Source organism: Lissotriton helveticus (assembly GCF_964261635.1).
Source record: "Lissotriton helveticus chromosome 1_1 unlocalized genomic scaffold, aLisHel1.1 SUPER_1_unloc_53, whole genome shotgun sequence".
Classification (NCBI taxonomy): Eukaryota; Metazoa; Chordata; class Amphibia; order Caudata; family Salamandridae; genus Lissotriton; species Lissotriton helveticus.
In genome coordinates, this window is record NW_027611696.1 from 652,265 (window position 1) to 671,567 (window position 19,303).

Consider the following 19,303-nt stretch of genomic DNA (forward strand, 5'->3'; position numbering starts at 1 on the left):
GCGTTACAGTTCATATCTCATTCCCCTTATTGGATTTTGTCATTTTAGTGTCATTTTGTTCAATACATTTTACTTTTTTTTTCTATTTTGGTTTTGGTTTTTTTATGTTTTGCATTTTGACTTTTACTTTTTTGGTTTCTGCATAAATATTTGACATATTACCTTAAGTTAAGCCTGCCTGTTCCGTGCTTAGGTACCAGGGGGTTGACCCTAGGTTAATTGAATGGCTTTGAAAGTTCACTCTGATAAAGGTTGTGATTGTTTCTCATCTACCGTAAATAATAATTCAGTTTCTTACAGAAACGATCTGAAATTATTTGCAAAACAGGCAGGTGATAACCTACCAGGCTTGAAGCACCCTGTGGACAAACTGGAATATGGGAATAGTATTGTGTGGCAATAGAACCTCTAAAAAAATTCAGCTTGGAGATGAACCAAGAATCACGCTTGAATGTCACAACTTTTTAAAACAAGGTAGTCAGGAAAGTGTGGCGAATATATTGCAGCTCTTTGCATTTTGGCAGCCCCAAGCAAATTTGAGAACAGAGTGGATGTATGTAGCAGAGGCGAGTCTGTTCACCCATTATGAGTGGTGAGATCCGCTTTGCTGGTCTGCCTGAAGTTATGATGCTGCTGACAGTGGCCTGTCTGTTAATAGCAATGGTGTGACTGGTAGATCTATGAAGCCAAATAAGAGAAAGTTATCTTCCGTCACCACAGTCTTCGTGACTGAGACCAGTAATACTGAAGACTCTGAGACTCACAGCAGTAATTTCTCCTTTCAGAGCGTTATTGCTGCAGATGGAGTGAAGCCCAGACGTGAGCACATTACTAAGGTACCAACAAAGTTTAATATTGTTCATTTGTATTAACAGTTTCTCTTTTGCAGCTTTTGGAAATGCATTTTCTAGTTTTGTTGCTTTTTGGTTAGTTTTTTATTGTAGGCTGTTATCTTCGGTTTAAAGGGAAAGATGTTGTAGTGTGTGACTGTGGCGTGGGATCAAGAAGAGACCTAAGACCAGTTCGGGGTAGGTAAGGTTTTATTTTGGAAAACGTCTTTTTATGGCGGGTTGTCAAGGTGTCTCTCTGAAAAGCTCTGGGGTCCGTGATGGCGTCTGGTTATGGTCTTGTTTCCAGATGGTTAAGAAGGAGACTTCAGGGGATTTTCCGTTCTTCCTAACTCCTCGTTGGACTCCTCCAAGGAAAAGAAAAAGGTACAGATCGTCAGGATATGTACTCTATCTGGACTCTCCCACAGGGAACCGGGCAAGTGCAGGGGACACCCGTGCTAAGGTGCTAAACACTTTATTAAACGTGCGAGGGTGCAGAGGCGTGATTACTGGTGAGAAGGGGTATATTTACACGGTGAGGACAAAGAAAGGTTGGGCATATATTGTGGCACACACGCGGCTACAGTTTACAAGAACCTCGTCTTTCTACCCAGCCCGCCAAACGCTGCCATACCTGTTGTAGCCACACTCCTCCCTTGGGAGTGTGGCACGGCGATTCACGGATCCGGTGGCCTCCTGGCTTACTCCTGTCGTCCTCGGGTTCGCCTCCAAAAGCTCCGCTCTCTGCTCCTCCGGGCCACTCTCCCACGCTCGATCCTCGGTCGGTGATGTCACACGCCAGGACATCTTCTTCCGCGTTTTTACCCACTAGGAATCCCGCGTCGTCATCAGGGGCCGGAGCTGCATACTCGTGTGTCTTCCAGTTAAAGGGGCCGTCATCCAATTCGTCTGCTAGTTCCCAGGAACAGGCTTCTCCCCTGTTCCAGTCATGCTGATAATGAGGCAGAGAGGGGGAGGACGTCAGTTCACTACGCCACCACTCAACATTATCCGGTTCTTTTCCTCCCGTCCCCTGCCCAGTGTTACATTCCTCCCCACCTGGTTTCTGCTGATTGGGAAGAATGAATTGTCTGGATAGGAAATCAGCGTTTCCATTCTCAGTGCCCTTTCGATGTTGTATTGAAAAAGAAAAAGGTTGTAGAAAAAGGAACCACCTGAGTACTCTAGGTTATGGGCTTTGGTCCTATTCATCCATTGTAGCGGGGCGTGATCTGTATAAAGTACAAAAGGCTTGCCTTCTAGGTAGTACTTTAATTTCTCCACCGCCCACCTTATCGCCAGGCATTCTCTTTCGATCGTGGGATATTTGCACTCCCTAGGATGTAGTTTCCAGCTAATGTAGAGGATCGGATGTTCTAATCCATCCTCTCCTATTTGGGACAATACAGCTCCTAAGCCCATGTCCGAAGCATCCGTGGCTAAAGAGAAAGGTTTACTGAAGTTGGGAGGTATCAAAATTGGGCTTGTAGTGATGGCCACTGTAAGGGTCTTAAAGGCTTGTTTAGCCTCCTCCGAAGTATTTAGATTGGAGGAGGGTTTAATATCCTTTCTTAAAAGGTCTGTGAGCGGAGCTGCTGTCACCGCAAAGTTGTCTATAAATCTCCTGCGAATGGCCTACAAGGCCTAGAAAGGCTCGTATCTCTCTCTTTGTTTTGGGGAAGGGAGTATTCATGATGGCTTTTACTTTTTCCTCTTGAGGGGCTATAACACCTTCCCACAACATATACCCCAGGTATTTAACCTTCGAGTATGCCGCTCTAGATTTTTTTGAGTTAATGTGTAACCCTGCCTTGTGTAGGGCTTCTAGAATAGCTGTTAAGTGTGTTAAGTGGTCTGACCAGGTATTGCTGAAAATTACAATGTCGTCAAGATAGACGGAACAGAAGGAGGAAAAGGGGTGTAGGATGGTATTCATCAACCTCTGGAAGGTCGCAGTCGCCCCATGCAGCCCAAAGGGCAAGACGTTGAACTCATATAGGCCCTCCTCTGTTGCAAAGGCAGTCTTTCGTTTATTTTCTTCCCTAAGGGGTACCTGCCAGTACCCCTTAGTGAAGTCTAGCATGGTAATAAACTTGGCTTCGCCTATCCTTTCTATTAAATCATCCACCCGGGGAATGGGATAGGCATCAAAGGAGGAGATGTTATTTAAAGCTCTAATGTCCATACAGAACCGGATCGTCCCGTCCTGTTTAGGAATCATTACAATAGGGGACGACCAGTTACTTCTAGATGGACGGATAACCCCCAACTTGAGCATGTCCTGTACTTCCCTTTTTAGGTCTCGCTCGAGACCTATTACTGCTAAGATGCCTGTCAAGGGAGACAGACCGGTGCACGAGCTGCTCAGGGTCTGTGGATGCGCTTACGCAGGCCGGCCGTAGGCACGCGCACACGTGTATACACACAGACAGACGCACACATGCACGCGCGCACACACACACACACACACACACAGGCAGGCACACACATGCCGCCGCCCCCCCTCCTTACCCGCTGCTGCTGCATGGAATGACCCACATCTTCGTCTCCTACCTCAATCGTTGTTGTTTCTCCTGTTACTGCTTCCTCCTCTATATCTTGCTCTACCTTCTTCGCCGGCGGCAGTCCCAGGGCCGGTCCTAGGCATGGTCTGTATGGGCAGCTGCCCAGGGGGCCCTGCAGAATAGACCGCAGATCAGTGGGCCCGGCCCGACATGAAATGCAGAAAGTGCACTCGCGCAGACAGGAAGTGGAACTAGTGCACGTCACAGTGCGCGCGCGCACCCCTAATGGTGGTGGTGCCGTGCGCGGTGCGTACGATGTGGATCCCAGGGCAGTCAAGTTGGTAGCGCTACCAATGACGGCCCTGGACATCATTTTTGCCAGCCCCCACTCAGAAGTGACACAGCACGCCCGCCGCACGCGCTCCCTGGCCTACAGTCTCTACTCTCTTCAGCCAGGAGCAGGGTGGAGTCGGGAATCGGTTTGGGCCGCAATGGCATAACGTCTTAGATGAAGGTAAGATCACAGTCAGTTTACTATCTGGTTGTCACATAGGTATCACTGACTCTTGAACATGAGATATGTGTGAGTCCATTGCACATATCACACAGGCCTCTCCAGCCCCCGAACAAGAGATCTTTGTAAATACACCTTACATATCACACAGGCACCAACAACCCCTGAACAAGAGATCTGTGAGACTACACAGATCACACAGGCCTCTCGAGCCCCTGAACATGAAAACTGTGTGAGTCCACTGCACGGATCACACAGGCCTCTCCGATGTGAGATCTGTGGGACTGCACTGGACAGATCATGAGATCACTGTGAGTGCACTGTATAGATGACAGCTCTTCTGGTTGAAGCATTGCTGCTCGCTAAAGAGCTCTATAAACTATAGTGAACAAAGCCACTTACTGGTTTTGGGGGTATTTCTCTTCACTTTCATCCAGTCGAAGGTGTGCGTGGTGGAGGCCTGTTCGGGGTCTCCGAGAGGCAAGGTGGGCATGTGAGTGTAGGTGCCCTGCAGGAAGCCCTGCTGCTCCTGTAGAAAGGGGTGCTGCTGCTGGTAGAGGCCAGGTCGGAGGGAGGGGCAGTAGGTGTCCGTCAGGCCGCCGAGGCTGGATCCTGTGTTGGCGGGGTATACAGAGGGCTGGAAGTACATCCCCTCGCCCTCCTGGCTCAGGTAAAACTGGTGCCCGTAACCCGTGCCGCAGCTTTGAGAAGGGTACATGGGCGCCTGGCCAGGGTATGCCAGGCCAGCCCCCGATGGGTAGGCTGAGCCCTGTTGATGGAGCTGGCTGGACACAGCTGCGCTGCCCCCCACCATGAAGCGCCCATCTCCATTGTAAGTGTCAGCACCTGAGCAGGCCGGGAAGGCTGGGGCACCCTGGTCCAGGGGGTGGTGGTAGCCCTTGGGCGAGTAGGCGCTCGTCCCGCGGCTACAAATTGCATACTCTAAAAAGGAGTTCATCCTGGGATTGTCCATCTGCCACTGCCAGCGGAGTGACAACCTGTGTGAGAAGACTCCTCCTGCCCCGAGACCTTTGGATAGACTGTCAGAGCTGTGAACGTTCCCTTTCATGGATGGCGAGCCTTCAATCCTCGTACCCTGCACCCAGGACATGTGTCTCTGGCGAGGAGCCAATGGCAGAGGACCTCCTGAAGCCTGTCACATATCTGAGCCCATCCATCACCCCTCTGACATTTGCATGACAAAGAAACTTCAATCAAACCCGGCCCATCAATCTGATAACAACACACTCTTTGCTGACGCTCACATTGAATAACAGAGGAAGCCGTGATTGAAATACGCTTTCTATTAATACTGGTTTCAGTTCACACCCAGGCTTTTCTTGTTATCACGAGAAGCTTCAACACACCGAATACCTTTAATAATAGGATACTAGTGAGAAATCTCAGCGGGGCGCACACTCCACGAAGAAGTTACAACTGTGATTACTGATGTTGTTAACTTGGCAAGAACAATTTTCGATTCTAACTTTTGAAATACCAGCCCCTTTCACCCTCTCAGATATTGTGTGTGTCTGTCTGTGTGTCTCTCTCTCTCTCTCTCCTGACTGGCATTCAGACTCCGAGTGTTTTGTCTTGAAAGCGTTTAATCATTGCAAATACTCCACCTTAGTGTTTTGGTTTAACTAGATAACAGTACAATAAAAGCCAAAATAATTTGATAATGGTGCATTTCTTAAACATTTGAAAAACACTATGCATTCTGTCAAAATAAAACTCGTAAGTCAGAGAGACTCAGTGCCCTGTTGATGTATCATGTTAATTGGTCCTTTGTGCCTTTTGTTATTCACGATTCGCCTTTTGCACCTCTGCGTCTAGCACTCTTGTTACCTTTCTTCTGTTCGCTGGGAAAAGACACAGTGCACAGAGCAATAATGCGTTGGATTACTCGTAAAAGGACGTTTTCTTCCTACTTGCTTTTGTACTTGGTGTGCTTTTTATAAACATGGATAATTCAAAATCCCTTTGGAAGAAATAGGTTGAGGCTTTAAGTAGTACTGCGCTATAACAACAGACGAGAAACAATTTGTGTCGGGCAAATAAAATAACAGAATCTCCTGCTGGTTCGGATCCTTTAATCTACCAAGGTCCGCACAATTAACCCCTGTTCCAAAACTACTAGCAGACAATTATGCTCATGGCAGAGCAGCTAGCGGTAAAGGCAAAGTGTGAATAGAATAACTGCGCATTGTTGCTACATTATACATACGACATCTGAGTTGAGTTATAACTTTTGATAACCTTGTTACTGTTGGTTATTTTGTTAATCTTATTTCAATAACTCAAGGCTGCTACATACACCGCAAATATTACTGAAACTTGGTTATTTTCTCACAAATGTCCACCCTCCCTCCATGTTGCCTGTCCATGTTGCCTCCCGCCCGCACACCCTCCCTCTGTGATGCCTTCTGCCTAAACCATGTTGCCTGCCACCCACCCTCCCACCGTGTTGCCTCCTGCCCACCCTCCCTCCGTGTTGCCTCCCGCCTAAACAGTGTTGCCTCACACCCGCCTCGAAACCCACCCACCCTCCGTGCTGCCTCTCGCCCACCCACCCTCCGTGCTGCCGCTCGCCCACCCAGCCACCCTCTGCTGCCTCTCACCCAGCCACCCTCCGTGTTGCCTCTTGCCCAATGTGTTGCCTCTCGCTCAATGTGTTGCCTATTGCCCACCCACCCACCCTCTGTGTTACCTACCACCCACCCTCTGTGTTACCTACCACCCACCCTCCGTGTTGCCTAGCGAACCCCCAACCACCGTCATTGTTGCCTGCCACCCTCCCACCCATTCCCCGTGTTACCTCCCACCCTTAGTGTAGCCGATCGCCCACCCACCGTCCGTGGGGCTCACCGCTGGCCCACCCATCCTACATGTTTCCTAACCCTCCGTGTTGCCTAACCCCCGTGTTGCCTAACCCCCGTGTTGCCTATCCCCCGTGTTGCCTAACCCCCGTGTTGCCTAACCCCCTGTGTTGTCTAACCGTCCGTGTTGCCATACCCACCATCTGTGTAGCATTACACCCACCCACCCTCTGTGTTGCAGCCCACCCTCCGTGTTGGTATCCCGGCCACCCACCCTCTGTGTTGCATCCCACTCACTCACCCACTGTGTTGCAATCCGTGTTGCAACCCGCCAACTATCCTTCTGTGTTGCCTCCCGGTTGTCTAACCACCCACCCTCCATCACTGATGCCTATCTGTCACTGTTGGCTCCAACCCACCATCCCTCCCAGTTGCCTCTCATCCACCCTTGCTCCTTCCCTGTTGCCGAAACGTGTTTCGTTCCAAACGCCCTTCCTACATCCGTGTTGCCGTCGACTGCCCTCCCTCTGTATTGAATCCTGTTTACCCTCCCTCTGTGCTGCCTCTACCCTCCTTCTGAGTTGCCTACTGACCGCCCTCCCTCAATCTGTGTTGCCTACCATCCACCCTCTGTGTTCCCTCCCACATGCCCTCCCTCCTTCTGTGTTGCATCCTGATCTATCGCCCTCACCCTCACTCTATCGCCCTCACTATATCGCCCTCACTCTATCGCCCTATCGCCCTCACTCTATCTATTTATCGCCTTCACTCTATCTATCGCCTTCACTTGATCTATCTATCGCCTTCACTCGATCTATCTATCACCTTCCCTCTATATATCTATCGCATCACCACAGCATCAATCTGTGCAACCTTTCAACAACAACTGGTTCAAATATGTTCTCTCAATGTTTCAAGCTTTATTACAAATGAAACAAAAAGATGTTAATATTTCACTTCTGTTCTTTGATTTTCGTCGCAATAATATACAATGAACATAATCTGCACAAAAGTTATTTACAAAAGTTTGAGCTATTGCCATTATAAATTACAATAACTTTTATTTAAGTATTAATTATTAAAGCCATTGTTATTTGTAATATCAATACATCTAAGTCACGTAAATACAACACATATTGCATTACAAATGGTATAGGTGTCACATTTGCGAAAGTTAAAACTATTGGCATTGTAAATGACAAAGCCATTAATTTGGCTATTTTCAAAACCAACACATAAATAAAAAATATGTGTCATTTACAATACCAATAGGTCAAACTTTCCTAATGCGAGACCTATTGCATTGCAAATGCTTGTTATATCCTGTCGTCATGCTGCCGGCACCCGTAGGGTTTTTGTTTAACACATTTCCCTGGTTTTGTTTCTATTTTGTGCTCTATCAAATGTGTTCATCCTGGCAGGTCCGAAAACATTGGAGAGAAGGGATGTAAGGTGTTTTGGAGCTCAGTTTTCTGGGCGTATGTAAGTTCTTCATTAACAGGCAGTTGTTCTAAGGTGCTCTGCTCTGCCCCAGTAGGGATTCCGAATTGAGCTACCTTGGGTATCGGACCTATCCATTTTTTTAATAGATTGATGTGAAAGGTCTGCCTCCTCGAAGGGGAGATCTAGAACCTGTAAGTGGTTCTCCCTATGGTGTCTACTATGGGATAGGGACCCAGCCATTCACTCCTGAATTTATTAGTGGAGGAGGGTAACAACACTAAAACCCAGTCTCCCTTTTCTAGGGTTCTCCATTTCTTGCCTTTTTAATAATATTTCTTTTGCCTGTTCTGGCTATTTTCTAAGGAAGAGTATGCCAAATCTCTCAGTTTGCTGAGCTAGGACTTCAGCTGTTGAGTATACTCTAGTAGGGTTTTCTGTTCATGGTGTTTCTCTTGTTCCCAAGTGTCCTTTGTTATTTCCAAGAGGGACCAACGTTGTCGGCCGTACAGCAGTTCAAAGGCTGAGCAACTTAAACTACTTTGTACCTGGGCCCTCAGTACATATAGTGCTAACGGTAGGACCTGGTCCCAGTCTTTGTGTTCAATGGAGAGCATTTTTTTTAGGGTTGTTTTCAAGGTCCTGTTGTACCTTTCTACCAACCCATCTGTTTGGGGGTGTTAGGCTGAGGTTTTTATGTGAGACAAATCTAGCAATTTACAGACTTCCTTCATCAGTCTGGAGACGAACGGGGTCCCCTGGTCTGTTGAAGATTTCCTTTGGAAATCCTACCCTCGAGAATAATTCTATCAATTTCTCGGCTATATTCTTAGCATTGGGGATTCTTAAGGGAAAGGCCTCCGGAAACCTAGTTGTGTAGTCCACTAGGACCAGGGCATAGGAATGTCCTTTTGCAGTGAGCTGTTGGGGTAGGACTAGTTTCTTTTGGATCACGGACTGCCTGCATCCTGAATCCAACAGCACCCTTATTTGTCGTTGATTGACTGCTACCCTTACATAGATGGTCCCATCTCAGCGGTGTACATCACGGCCTTAGGTATGTACCCCACCTCCATTGGTTCTTCAGGGGGCCTTTCTTCTGGGACACAGTCTAGCGATATGGCCCCATTCGCCGCACTCGAAGCACCGGGGGCCTTTGAAAACTGGTTCTTTTGTTATGGGTTTCACTTTTGGCTGCTCTGGGCCGACTTTGAACTTCCTCTCGGATTTTGGTACTGCGGACATCTTTGTAGTTTTTTCTTGGTCCCAAGGGAGAGACCTAGGCTGCGCTCGGGAACAATTGGTGGCCATCTCTCCGGCTTGTTGGGCAGTAAGGCCAGAATGTTGCTTAAGCCAACGTTGGCTTCCGTATGGTAACGCTTCCAGAAACTGTTCCAAGTATATACTAGTCATTATCTCTTCTTTGGACCTGCTCTCGGGTTTCAGCCACTTATCGGCTGCCATTTTTAACTGGAGATATAGAGTCTTGGGGTTTTCACCAGGAATTCCTTTTTCTTTCCTGAACCGTACACGATAGGCCTCTGAATCTAATCCTAAGTGGTCCAGGATTTTTTTTTTGATCTCTTGATATGGCGTATTACCTGTGGCATTAGCCACCTGGTATGCAGCCTGAGCTTCCCCGGTTAACAATGGGGCCAGAAAGAGGGGCCATTTTTCTTCTGTCCAACCACAGGCCTGGGCTGCTCTTTCAAAGTTAGTCAGAAAGGCATCTGGATCCTCCCCTGCGTTGTATTTTTTTAATGATACTCCCGAGGGATGCGTCGGGGTGGCTCTTCGTTCCCCACCGGGTAAAGCACTGGGTTGTTGAACCGCCTTATTTAAGCCTTCGATTTGGGCCGAAATGGTGTTCTTGAAAACTTCCCTGTCTGCTTGAGCCAACGTCATTTGTCTTTCTACCACCCATTCTAACTTTTCTTGTCCCTTTATAAGGTGTTGTATGATTTGGTCCATCTTCTGTTGTGGGATGGAAGGGGGATATCCCACTTCTGACACGAGTTGTGGTGTGGGATCAAGAAGAGACCTAAGACCAGTTCGGGGTAGGTAAGGTTTTATTTTGGAAAACGTCTTTTTATGTCGGGTTGTCAAGGTGTCTCTCTGAAAAGCTCTGGGGTCCGTGATGGCGTATGGTTATGGTCTTGTTTCCAGATGGTTAAGAAGCAGACTTCAGGGGATTTTCCGTTCTTCCTAACTCCTAGTTGGACTCCGCCAGGGAAAAGAAAGAGGTACAGATCGTCAAGATATGTACTCTATCTGGACTCTCCCACAGGGAACCGGGCAAGTGCAGGGGACACCCGTGCTCAGGTGCTAAACACTTTATTAAACGTGCGAGGGTGCAGAGGTGTGATTACTGGTGAGGAGGGGTGTATTTACACGGTGAGGACAAAGAAAGGTTGGGCAGATATTCTGGCACACACACGGCTACGGTTTAGAAGAACCCCGTCTTCCTACCCAGCCCGCCAAACGCTGCCGTACCTGTTGTAGCCACACTCCTCCCTCGGGAGTGTGGCACGGCGATTCACGGATCCAGTGGCCTCCTGGCTTACTCCTGTCGTCCTCGGGTTCGCCTCCAAAAGCTCCGTTCCTCGGTCGGTGACGTCACACGTCAGGACATCTTCTTCCGCGTTTTTACCCACTAGGAATCCCGCGCCGTCATTAGGGGGCGGAGCTGCGTACTCTTGTGTCTTCCAGTTAAAGGGCCGTCATCCAATTCGTCGGCTAGTTCCCAGGAACAGGCTTCTCCCCTGTTCCAGTCATGCTGATAATGAGGCAGAAAGTGGCAGGACGTCAGTTCACTACGCCACCACTCAACATTATCCGGTTCTTTTCCACCCGTCCCCTGCCCAGTGTTACAGTGACCTTAATGCTGCAATTTGCATTTCATTACCATCATTTGCTTTCTCTGGAGAATCTCCAGGGTGTAGGAGGTTTGCTGTTCCAGAGTTCTTTCTTCAGCTTCCGGGCAGTTATCACTCTGTGGCGATCTGTGGTCGTGTTTCTCTGCTCTTCTTGTAGTAGCTCTTATCAGAGCTTCATCCATCCGCCAACGATAATAAGATGCCAGGCATCACCCAGCACACAACACAGACTATGTTGGGCTGCGTCGGCGCAGTTAGAGCGAGGATAAAGTTCTCCGGACCCATCAGGCTGTGAATGTAACCTAAGGGCTTAAGATGAAATGAAGAGCTTCCCTCCTTCCTGAGTGGCTCCAGACTGCTGTGTGCAGACCCGATAGCTGGCAGCACCCTGGAGTATGTATGTATAAATCAGATTATGTTGGAAGTAACCTGTAATATGGTGGCAGGCAGCACCCTGCCATAGAGTAGGGTTTCTCATAGTGTTTTAATTACTGACACATTAATGGAGATTGTCTTTTAACAGGCAGAAGAACAACACTGACCGTACATTTTTCTGGGTTTGTCTTTAAAATAACGTACACATTAGGAATGGCATTTCGTTCTGCTGGAATAATAACACAAGTTATCTTGCACTCTATTGTTGCATGAATTGTAGGCTGCAATAAATTCCATGTTTCATTCGAACAAGCTTTCTACAGGGCACATACATGATTTGCTGCTGTAGCGAAATAATGCTCCTGTGTACTGTGGCAGACTCAGAAATATTGAAAAACTTCATGATTTCTCTTTCAGTACTTCCTAGTAAAATCTTTCACTTTTTGGCTCCTACATTTAGCAGAAACATAACTTAGTACCATTAGAATAGTTGTGATGGGGAACATTCATGTGGGGTTAGGACTGGCTCGACCAGAGTGCTTGCTGACTTGGAGGCGTATGGAGTTGACCACCTTGCCTGGTCCGGTGTGGAATCAAGCCAGCGATGCTTTGCTGCAGGCTCATTTGCCCTGATAGCTGGTCAACAGTTTGAGGAGGAGGAGGTGAAGAGCTGGCTAAGTGTGCCATGAGGCTGGCATTTCAGTACATCCCTGAGAAGTGAGCTTTGATTCGATGTAGTGTTCCTCTTATACCACGTGCAATCACTTCTCTCCAAAGCCTCAAAAATTCCTGGGTGTGAAGGGCGGCTGATTCTGATTGGGTGCTTGATAGTTTTCCAGAAACTCGTGTTCTTAATTGTTCATGTTTGTCAGTAGTTAATGAAACACGCCCAGGCGTTTTATCTCTTCAGTTGACACAAGCTGCAATAAAAGTTTCTTTCTCGTTGCAAAAAAATATGAACGGCTGACGAGCCTCTGTCTGTCAAAGAATGGAAGGGCTGAGGAACTGTCAATCATCTCACTGCTAAGCAGAGCAGTGTCATGCTTCACCCTCACTCAGGCCTCTGATTTTAACTAACATCGCTTAGAACACTGGGACTTTAGAACCCATCCTTTTAATGAGAAAAACAAAACTACAAGTCCCATAAGCAATAGTGGTGGAAGGTGTCACGCATGACCTGGAGCAAAATCGATTCAGCACATCCAGTTCCATTTTTTAAGTATTTGACATAATATTGAATTTATAACCTTTGTTTTTATGGTCATGAGTCACCAGAATACTAAAAACGTCTTTTATTTTCAGGATCAATTAAGTAATGGTCACCAGCTAGGAAGCTCTGTTAATTCTTCAGTATTTGTCATTGATCTCCACGTGTGGCTGGTTTGGGTCTGCCCCCTGCATCGTTCCCGATAACTCGCACAGGTAAGGAGCTTGTAGCAGCAACATGATAACCCCATACTCGTCTGTAAGAAGTGCGCTCTGAGGCAGGTATCCGATCATTTTTGTGAAACAAGCAAGCGCCAATATCTGCTATGTACATTTGTTAAAATAAAACACAATCAAATCACAGTATACTGTTCCGGAGGTTTAGTCCCAGAGACATTATCTGTAACTGAACGCAGACACCCTAGGAAGCATGTGCTTTTAAGGCAATTTGCGTTCACTCACCTGAAGGTGACATGCTTCATCATTGGGCTATACTCCTCACCAGGCCGGTACTACAATGCCTGGCGGGCACCACAAGAGGGCACTTTGTTGCAGATATTTTATTAAGTACGCCGGATAAGCATAGTAGGACAGAGGATGTTGTGTCATAAGATGTGAGATTGGTGAAGTATGAATATAAGATCAACTATCGACCAGTTGCCACAATATAGTTAATGTGATCATCCTGGTCCATGTTGAGATTAAAAACAGTGGCAGTGAAATTGAGGAACTAATGGCCCCTTTCACTGTGTGAAAGTGCTAATCACCTATGGACCTGCTGGTAAGCTGGGGTCTATACTTCAGGTCAACTTTTTTCATGCTTTGTGTAGTCATGGAGCAATCTGTTGGCATTTCATCAGGACCAAATATGGGAAAATGGGTAAATGTGACCTAATCTTCTCCACAGCATGAGGAGCTCTGTAACTCAAAGCCCTGCACCGTCCATAGGTGATAAGGTTCCTATTAACATCTTACTACCACAGGTGAGCACTGTCTAACAGAGTGCACTAGATACGGTAACCCTCCTAAAATTCAGGACATACTGGCTTATCCAATAGCGAGGACGCCGCATCAGAAGGCAACTGGTTTGAAAAGCACATGCTTCCTAGGGCGTTCAGTTAGAGATAATGTCTGTGGGACTGAACCTCCAGAACAGTATACTGTGAGTTGATTTATATGAAGAATTTGTATACTGGACTGTCATTTTCCTCAGCATCTCTTGTGCTATGTAAAATAATACACAACACACCTGGAGGCCAACACATCTATCATACATTTAATGCAAAAATAGCAAAAGGCCAAGCAAACTAACAAGTGACAATTGTCTTTGCAATGGACGAGAGCATCCACCCTAAAGCAAGTTGGAGTATATAATGCTAATGCTACACAATGTATTTTTATACACTTTTCTCCTAATACAAGTCAATGAAACATGAACACGTGATAGAAACAGTAACTAAAACAACACTAATGAGTAGGAGGCAGGATCTTCTCTCGAGAGGAATGTGAGGAGTCCGTAAGGTGCAGATAAAAGATACACAGACAAGCTGCAGAATTCACTCTTTCTGGAAATAACACTTCTTTTTGTCAATATTCAATTTACTACAAGATGCAGGAAAGTGTGCAGATGGACATCACTAAATGAAATGGTTCTGGGTCCTAATAGAATCATATAACTTAGCAGGTATATTTAGGCGAACAGACACATCAAATTAATATAAGAATATTGTAATTTGGTAATGTAATATATCAATGCACGTTGGTGCATTCATGTGTAAACAATTATCGGCATTAAAGAAACCAGTATATCCAGTTATGCTTTCTCAATTCCTTCTTCCTAGAGGCCACCACTGCTGCAAATCCTGCAAATATTCAAATCCAGAGGTTAACTCTACTGCCAACCAGTTCTAGTCAATATTGACATGTATTGTTACCCTGCTTGTAATGAATACCAGAGGCTAGCGTTGTTGCTAACCAGCTCCAGTCACCAATGGCCCGTCACATATTATCCTCAATAGGATCAATGCCCAAGGCCTGTGCAGCGGCTAACCTGCTCTAGTCAGTAGTGACCTCCCAGACCTGTTATTCTGCATATAATCAGCAAGACCTCGGCCCTAATAACACTCACCCCACATCCTTATGGTATATTAGCAATGTAATTTATTTACATCATACGGTAGGTACCGCACTATATCACACGATCCCAAAAACAAAGAAATTAAAAATTTGCCTAACCGTTCAGCATGCCACTTTGTCAAAAATTACCAAATCACAGCAAGCACTATAGCATGCCACATCACATGGCACATTCAGCCACAACATGACAAGATATCACGGCAGGGATTTGGGGCCATTAATCCTCTGTTCGAGGCATGTATGCTGTAGATGCACATGCTTTGCATACTCCTGCCATCTTGTGTTGGGTCCGGATGTTTGCTAGTTGTTTTATTATTACTCCTAGATTTATATTCCGGTGTAAAAATTACCTGCACCACTTAACAAATCTCTATTCGTTTCATCCCCTCTGATACTCTCCCTCTTTGCTCTATTTGTTTCCAATTGTGATGGCTTACTTTCCACCTGTTTATTACTTTCCTCCACTTGCAGCATTTCAAAGGACTGAATTTTCCCATTCTCTATCATTTTTATACTACCAGCTTGCTTGTTTAGGCATTTATTTTTCATAACTGCTTGTACCTCCGATAGATCCTTATTAAATAGAGGGTAAAAGGGTTTTGTTGGAGACATTTGTTTACCCTCACCTTCACAATATGATATTTGGTCATGGTTGTTTCCAGTGTTCAATCTCACTATATCTGATGCATTTGTATTTTTTATACTTTTAGAAGCTTATTTCTTGGTTTCCATAGTTTTTTCCTCTGTCTTTTTGATAGATGAACGTCTGGGGCTGCGTCTGTCATTGTTGATTGTGTCGAGCATAGGTTTATCACTTCTTGATTTTTTTTTATCATCTATTTTATCTTTAACAACAAAAGTATTGTCTTTACATTTTATTGTATCTTTAGAGGGGCGGTCGGTCTTGATGGGTTGAATTCCCACATTAGGAAAATTCCCTTTTACATCGTCAATTGTTTTTAAAATATCCGGAATGGTAGCCAGTTTGTTAATTAGTGGGGCACAACTACACTCTGCATATGTAGCTATTGGCTGAGATTGTGCCCTTACTATTAGATTATATTGTGTTGTTATCTTCTGCTCAGTTCCGGCAACAGAGGATGCCGTAGCACTCAAGAATTCTATTTGGATCTCTTTTTTTGTTGGACTTATATGTTAAAGCTTCCAGAGTTAATTGCGAGGGTTTGAAGAATAAATCCCAAATTGCTCCCGCGTTCCCACTTTCTGGTACCTGAGTACCTGGGTTATGGTGTTGCCCATTTATGAATGATAGGTCCTTATACTCCTCTTTTTGTGGTCCTTGAAAATCATGACCCTCGTCACAAGAATGAATGAATTGTGGACTACTATTCAAAATGTCTTTTTGATACGGAGTACTCAAACACTGCAGAGTTTCTGGGTTGCTGTTGTATTCGTCCTTATTAATATGAGATCCGTTATTTTGATTACATTTCGGCTGGTCCTGTTTTTTAACTGAATTTATCTTAGACAGAGTAAGATCCGATTTCAGTGGGGTATTGGCTTCCCTTATGATTTTCACCCCACCATTTAGTTCATTTGGAGCTTCTTGCTCTGGTTGATTTATTTGGCCCAAATTAGATGGTTCCCCTATACCGTTAGCTTTTCTTAATTTTTACTTGCACTTCTATTGGCATTGGCTGCCGAGTTGGTAGTAATTGCTGAGTATCTCCCATTGTTGGATTCATGCATTTGGGGTCCTTTTGTTGTGAACGACCAGTAAGTGGAATAGTTAACATCTCAAGGTCCGTTATTTGACCCCAATGGTTGATTTGGTCCTTAGTTGAATTTGACATTCGTTCGACTTCAGCTTCAGACTCAGTGTGTCCTCGTTCACTTACTCCTTGTTTAGGGGATATAATATTTGTTCTACTCAGTGCTTTAGTTGGAAATTGAAGATCACATGGATTAGTTAGCATAGCACCGGTTGGATCTTTCATAAAATCAAAGTTTGATGGCGACTTTCCCAATTTCCCAAAATGTATGGACCTTAGATTATTTAAAGCAGTGTATGTCACCTGCCTGTTTTATTTTAAACGTATCTAATATTAGTGTTTGTTGTATTTTTCTTTTCCTTTTGCTAGGAGGGAAAGGTGGCCGCTCCTTTACTGACCTCATAATACACCCTCTAAGGTAAAGAAGTCTTGCTTCTTTCAGAGAATCAAACGGGCCAGTGACAAGACCAAACGGTGCTTTGATTGGACAAAAACACCTCCAAACACCTCCAAGGGAAAACACCCCCAAAGCACACCTCAGTACAGAATCCGCCGGTGCTGCTGGTTACTTATTTAAATAACTAACTAATTAATTAATCAATCGATTAATATCCGGGCTCCGGGTAGGGCTGTAGTCTAGGCATGCAGAGTAATTCAGGGGTCGAGGGGTGCTTCAACAGGGTCAAAGTCTATTGTCACTTTCCCCTTTGCATAATTTCGCAGATTTTGTATTACAGAGTTATTACAGACTCCAACGGCTCAGCGACTTAAGGACTAATCAACCTTAACTACTCGCCACACGCCACACACCTCTTGCCACTTGTCACTCACCACTCACTGTTCATTGCTTATTCGTTGCTATTCATCGCTGTCACGAGTACAAGGGAGAATGCTGGCAATCGTTCAGGAGCAAGAGCGGGATCCAGAGCCAGTCCCTCTACAGACGGCAGATGTAGGCACTTCCCTCCACTCCTCTGCTCAGCTCTGCTCTGCTCAATGCTTGGTGTATACGTAAAATCAGGCGGCAGTTCCCTGAGTTCTGAGGAATGATTGAAGCGTGCGATGTCGGACCATAGATGCGTCCATTCCTCATCGGAAATAGGACGGTGAATTAATTCTACACACTTAAACATACCGGGGGGCGCAGGGAAAGCACTGTTTTAAGGAGGAAGCTATAGATAAAGGAGATCACCCCTTTCATGTTAGCAGTCTTGGTGAGAAAGGCCTCAAATTTTGTGAGGTCGAGTAGCAGCCTCCCGTATCTGAGGTGTGAGGGCCCAGGTCATCAATTGAATATACTGATATCTTTCAGTGTTCTTCAATTCAAAGTCCCTTTGACATTGATCAAAAGTAAGGGGATAAAAATTGTGGAACAAATGTATTAGAGATAAGCAGCCTCCCCTTCTCCAGGCATCAATGGGTCCCTCATGTTGGGCCAGGGGGAAAGCTGGATTGAAATGGATTGGAGTGAATGGGGATGGAAAAGGAGTCCACCTGTCATCGCCCGAAATTGAGTCCCATACTTTAAGAGTGGTGCGTGTGGGGCAGCTAAGGTCACCCTGGCAGCCGCCTTGAAGAGAAGGGAGGCTCCAGCTATTTCCCTATGGCACTCTCGTCTTTGGAGACTGCTTAGCCTGGCTGATATTTTCAGGGCTAATTGTAAGAATTTCGAATTTAAATGGGGCCCCCCTTGTCTCCTTCCTCTCCCGGGGCCTTCCGTCTGCGGTGTGTCCCTCCACCATCAGTGCCCTCCATCTCTTCCAGTTTTGATCACAATTCCCGTGTCGACCAACCTCTCATTAGTATGAACACGCCGCCACCCCGAGTGGGGTGGGGGGCGTTTTTTTTTCTTTGTTCCTTGTTAGATTCATAATTACTTATCCCATGTTAGGATGAGTTTGTCCACGCTTTTTGGCTATTCTGCATACAACACCTCGGTGGATCAACCTGGAGAAATTACAGTTACAGAAGGCCGTTGAGTTTTCTTTAGACCTATCTGCTGGCTTAGCAAAGTTGCACGATTTACTTTTTTTATCTCTCTGTCTCAGCTCCGGGGCACTTAGAAGCTGTATCTTTCATTTGGCTTATCTAATAAGAGGAGGAGCTGGTTTATATTGATCAATGCACTTTGTCCACCTGTTATAATTCTGTTCAGGCTTTCTGATCCCCTGCGTGGGACCAACAGATGATGTCATTTTTGCCTGTGGAAAAAAAAAATATTAAACACATTTTTAACAAAAATCAGGCCGCAGGCCAAGGCTCCTCTGTGCCCTCTGTGCTCCTCTGTGCTCCCCGATGCCCTGCAGCAGCCGCCACACGAGCAGCACCAGCAGCGCCTTAGCACCGCGGTGCCGGCATCGGCTGTTCCTGCCCCCACAGCAGATCAGTAGAACTTAAAGCGCCCGTATAACAGGACGCGGGTGCAGCGGGAGAAACCTTCGGGAGCGAAAACCGGTCACAAAACAAACCCAGGCAGGCGTCTCAAGCTCCGCTCTGCTTGCTCGTCAACTCCTCCTCAGCTCGGCCCCTCGGCTCTAACGGATATGCCCTGCACTCACCGCCGAATCACAGGCCGACAATGACTGTGAACACCAACAGAGGGAAGAATTGTGTGTTTCCCATAGTTAGTAAAAAAAAACCAGCATAAGTCTTGGCTGGTTCTGCTGCACCCAGAGTCTTATGCGACTTTTCAGTCTAATTTTTCTCTCTGGAAAAAGATTGTGTCCTTGTTTTCTGCACCCAGTAAATCCAGGTGCAGAAAAACCTAACAACTGATAATCAGGTGTGTTGGACTTGGCCTTTCCCCCCAAAATTTTTCGCTTTTGACCCCCTTATCTAGACTGTCTCCCCCATGGGATTAAACCTGTATA

General features: G+C 46.1%; 1 protein-coding gene and 1 long non-coding RNA gene across 2 annotated transcripts in view; one reads left to right on the forward strand and one right to left on the reverse strand.

Moving 5' to 3' along the window:
- LOC144806216 (uncharacterized) overlaps window positions 1-19,303 on the forward strand; it is a 41,392-nt gene that overhangs the window by 7,314 nt on the left and 14,775 nt on the right. Inside the window, exons 2-3 of the long non-coding RNA XR_013605728.1 lie at window positions 786-836; window positions 12,661-12,780. This is a non-coding gene — a long non-coding RNA (uncharacterized LOC144806216). The remainder of the gene's footprint in view (window positions 1-785; window positions 837-12,660; window positions 12,781-19,303) is intronic.
- LOC144806217 (homeobox protein Hox-B1-like) lies at window positions 4,228-4,917 on the reverse strand. The gene has a single exon (XM_078672621.1). It carries the CDS (start codon window positions 4,915-4,917, stop codon window positions 4,228-4,230), a length of 690 nt encoding a protein of 229 aa, XP_078528747.1.

Coding starts and splice junctions, on each gene's coding strand:
- LOC144806217 (XM_078672621.1), bottom strand. CDS start 4,917: ATGAAAGGGAACGTTCACAGCTCTGACAGTCTATCCAAAGGTCTCGGG.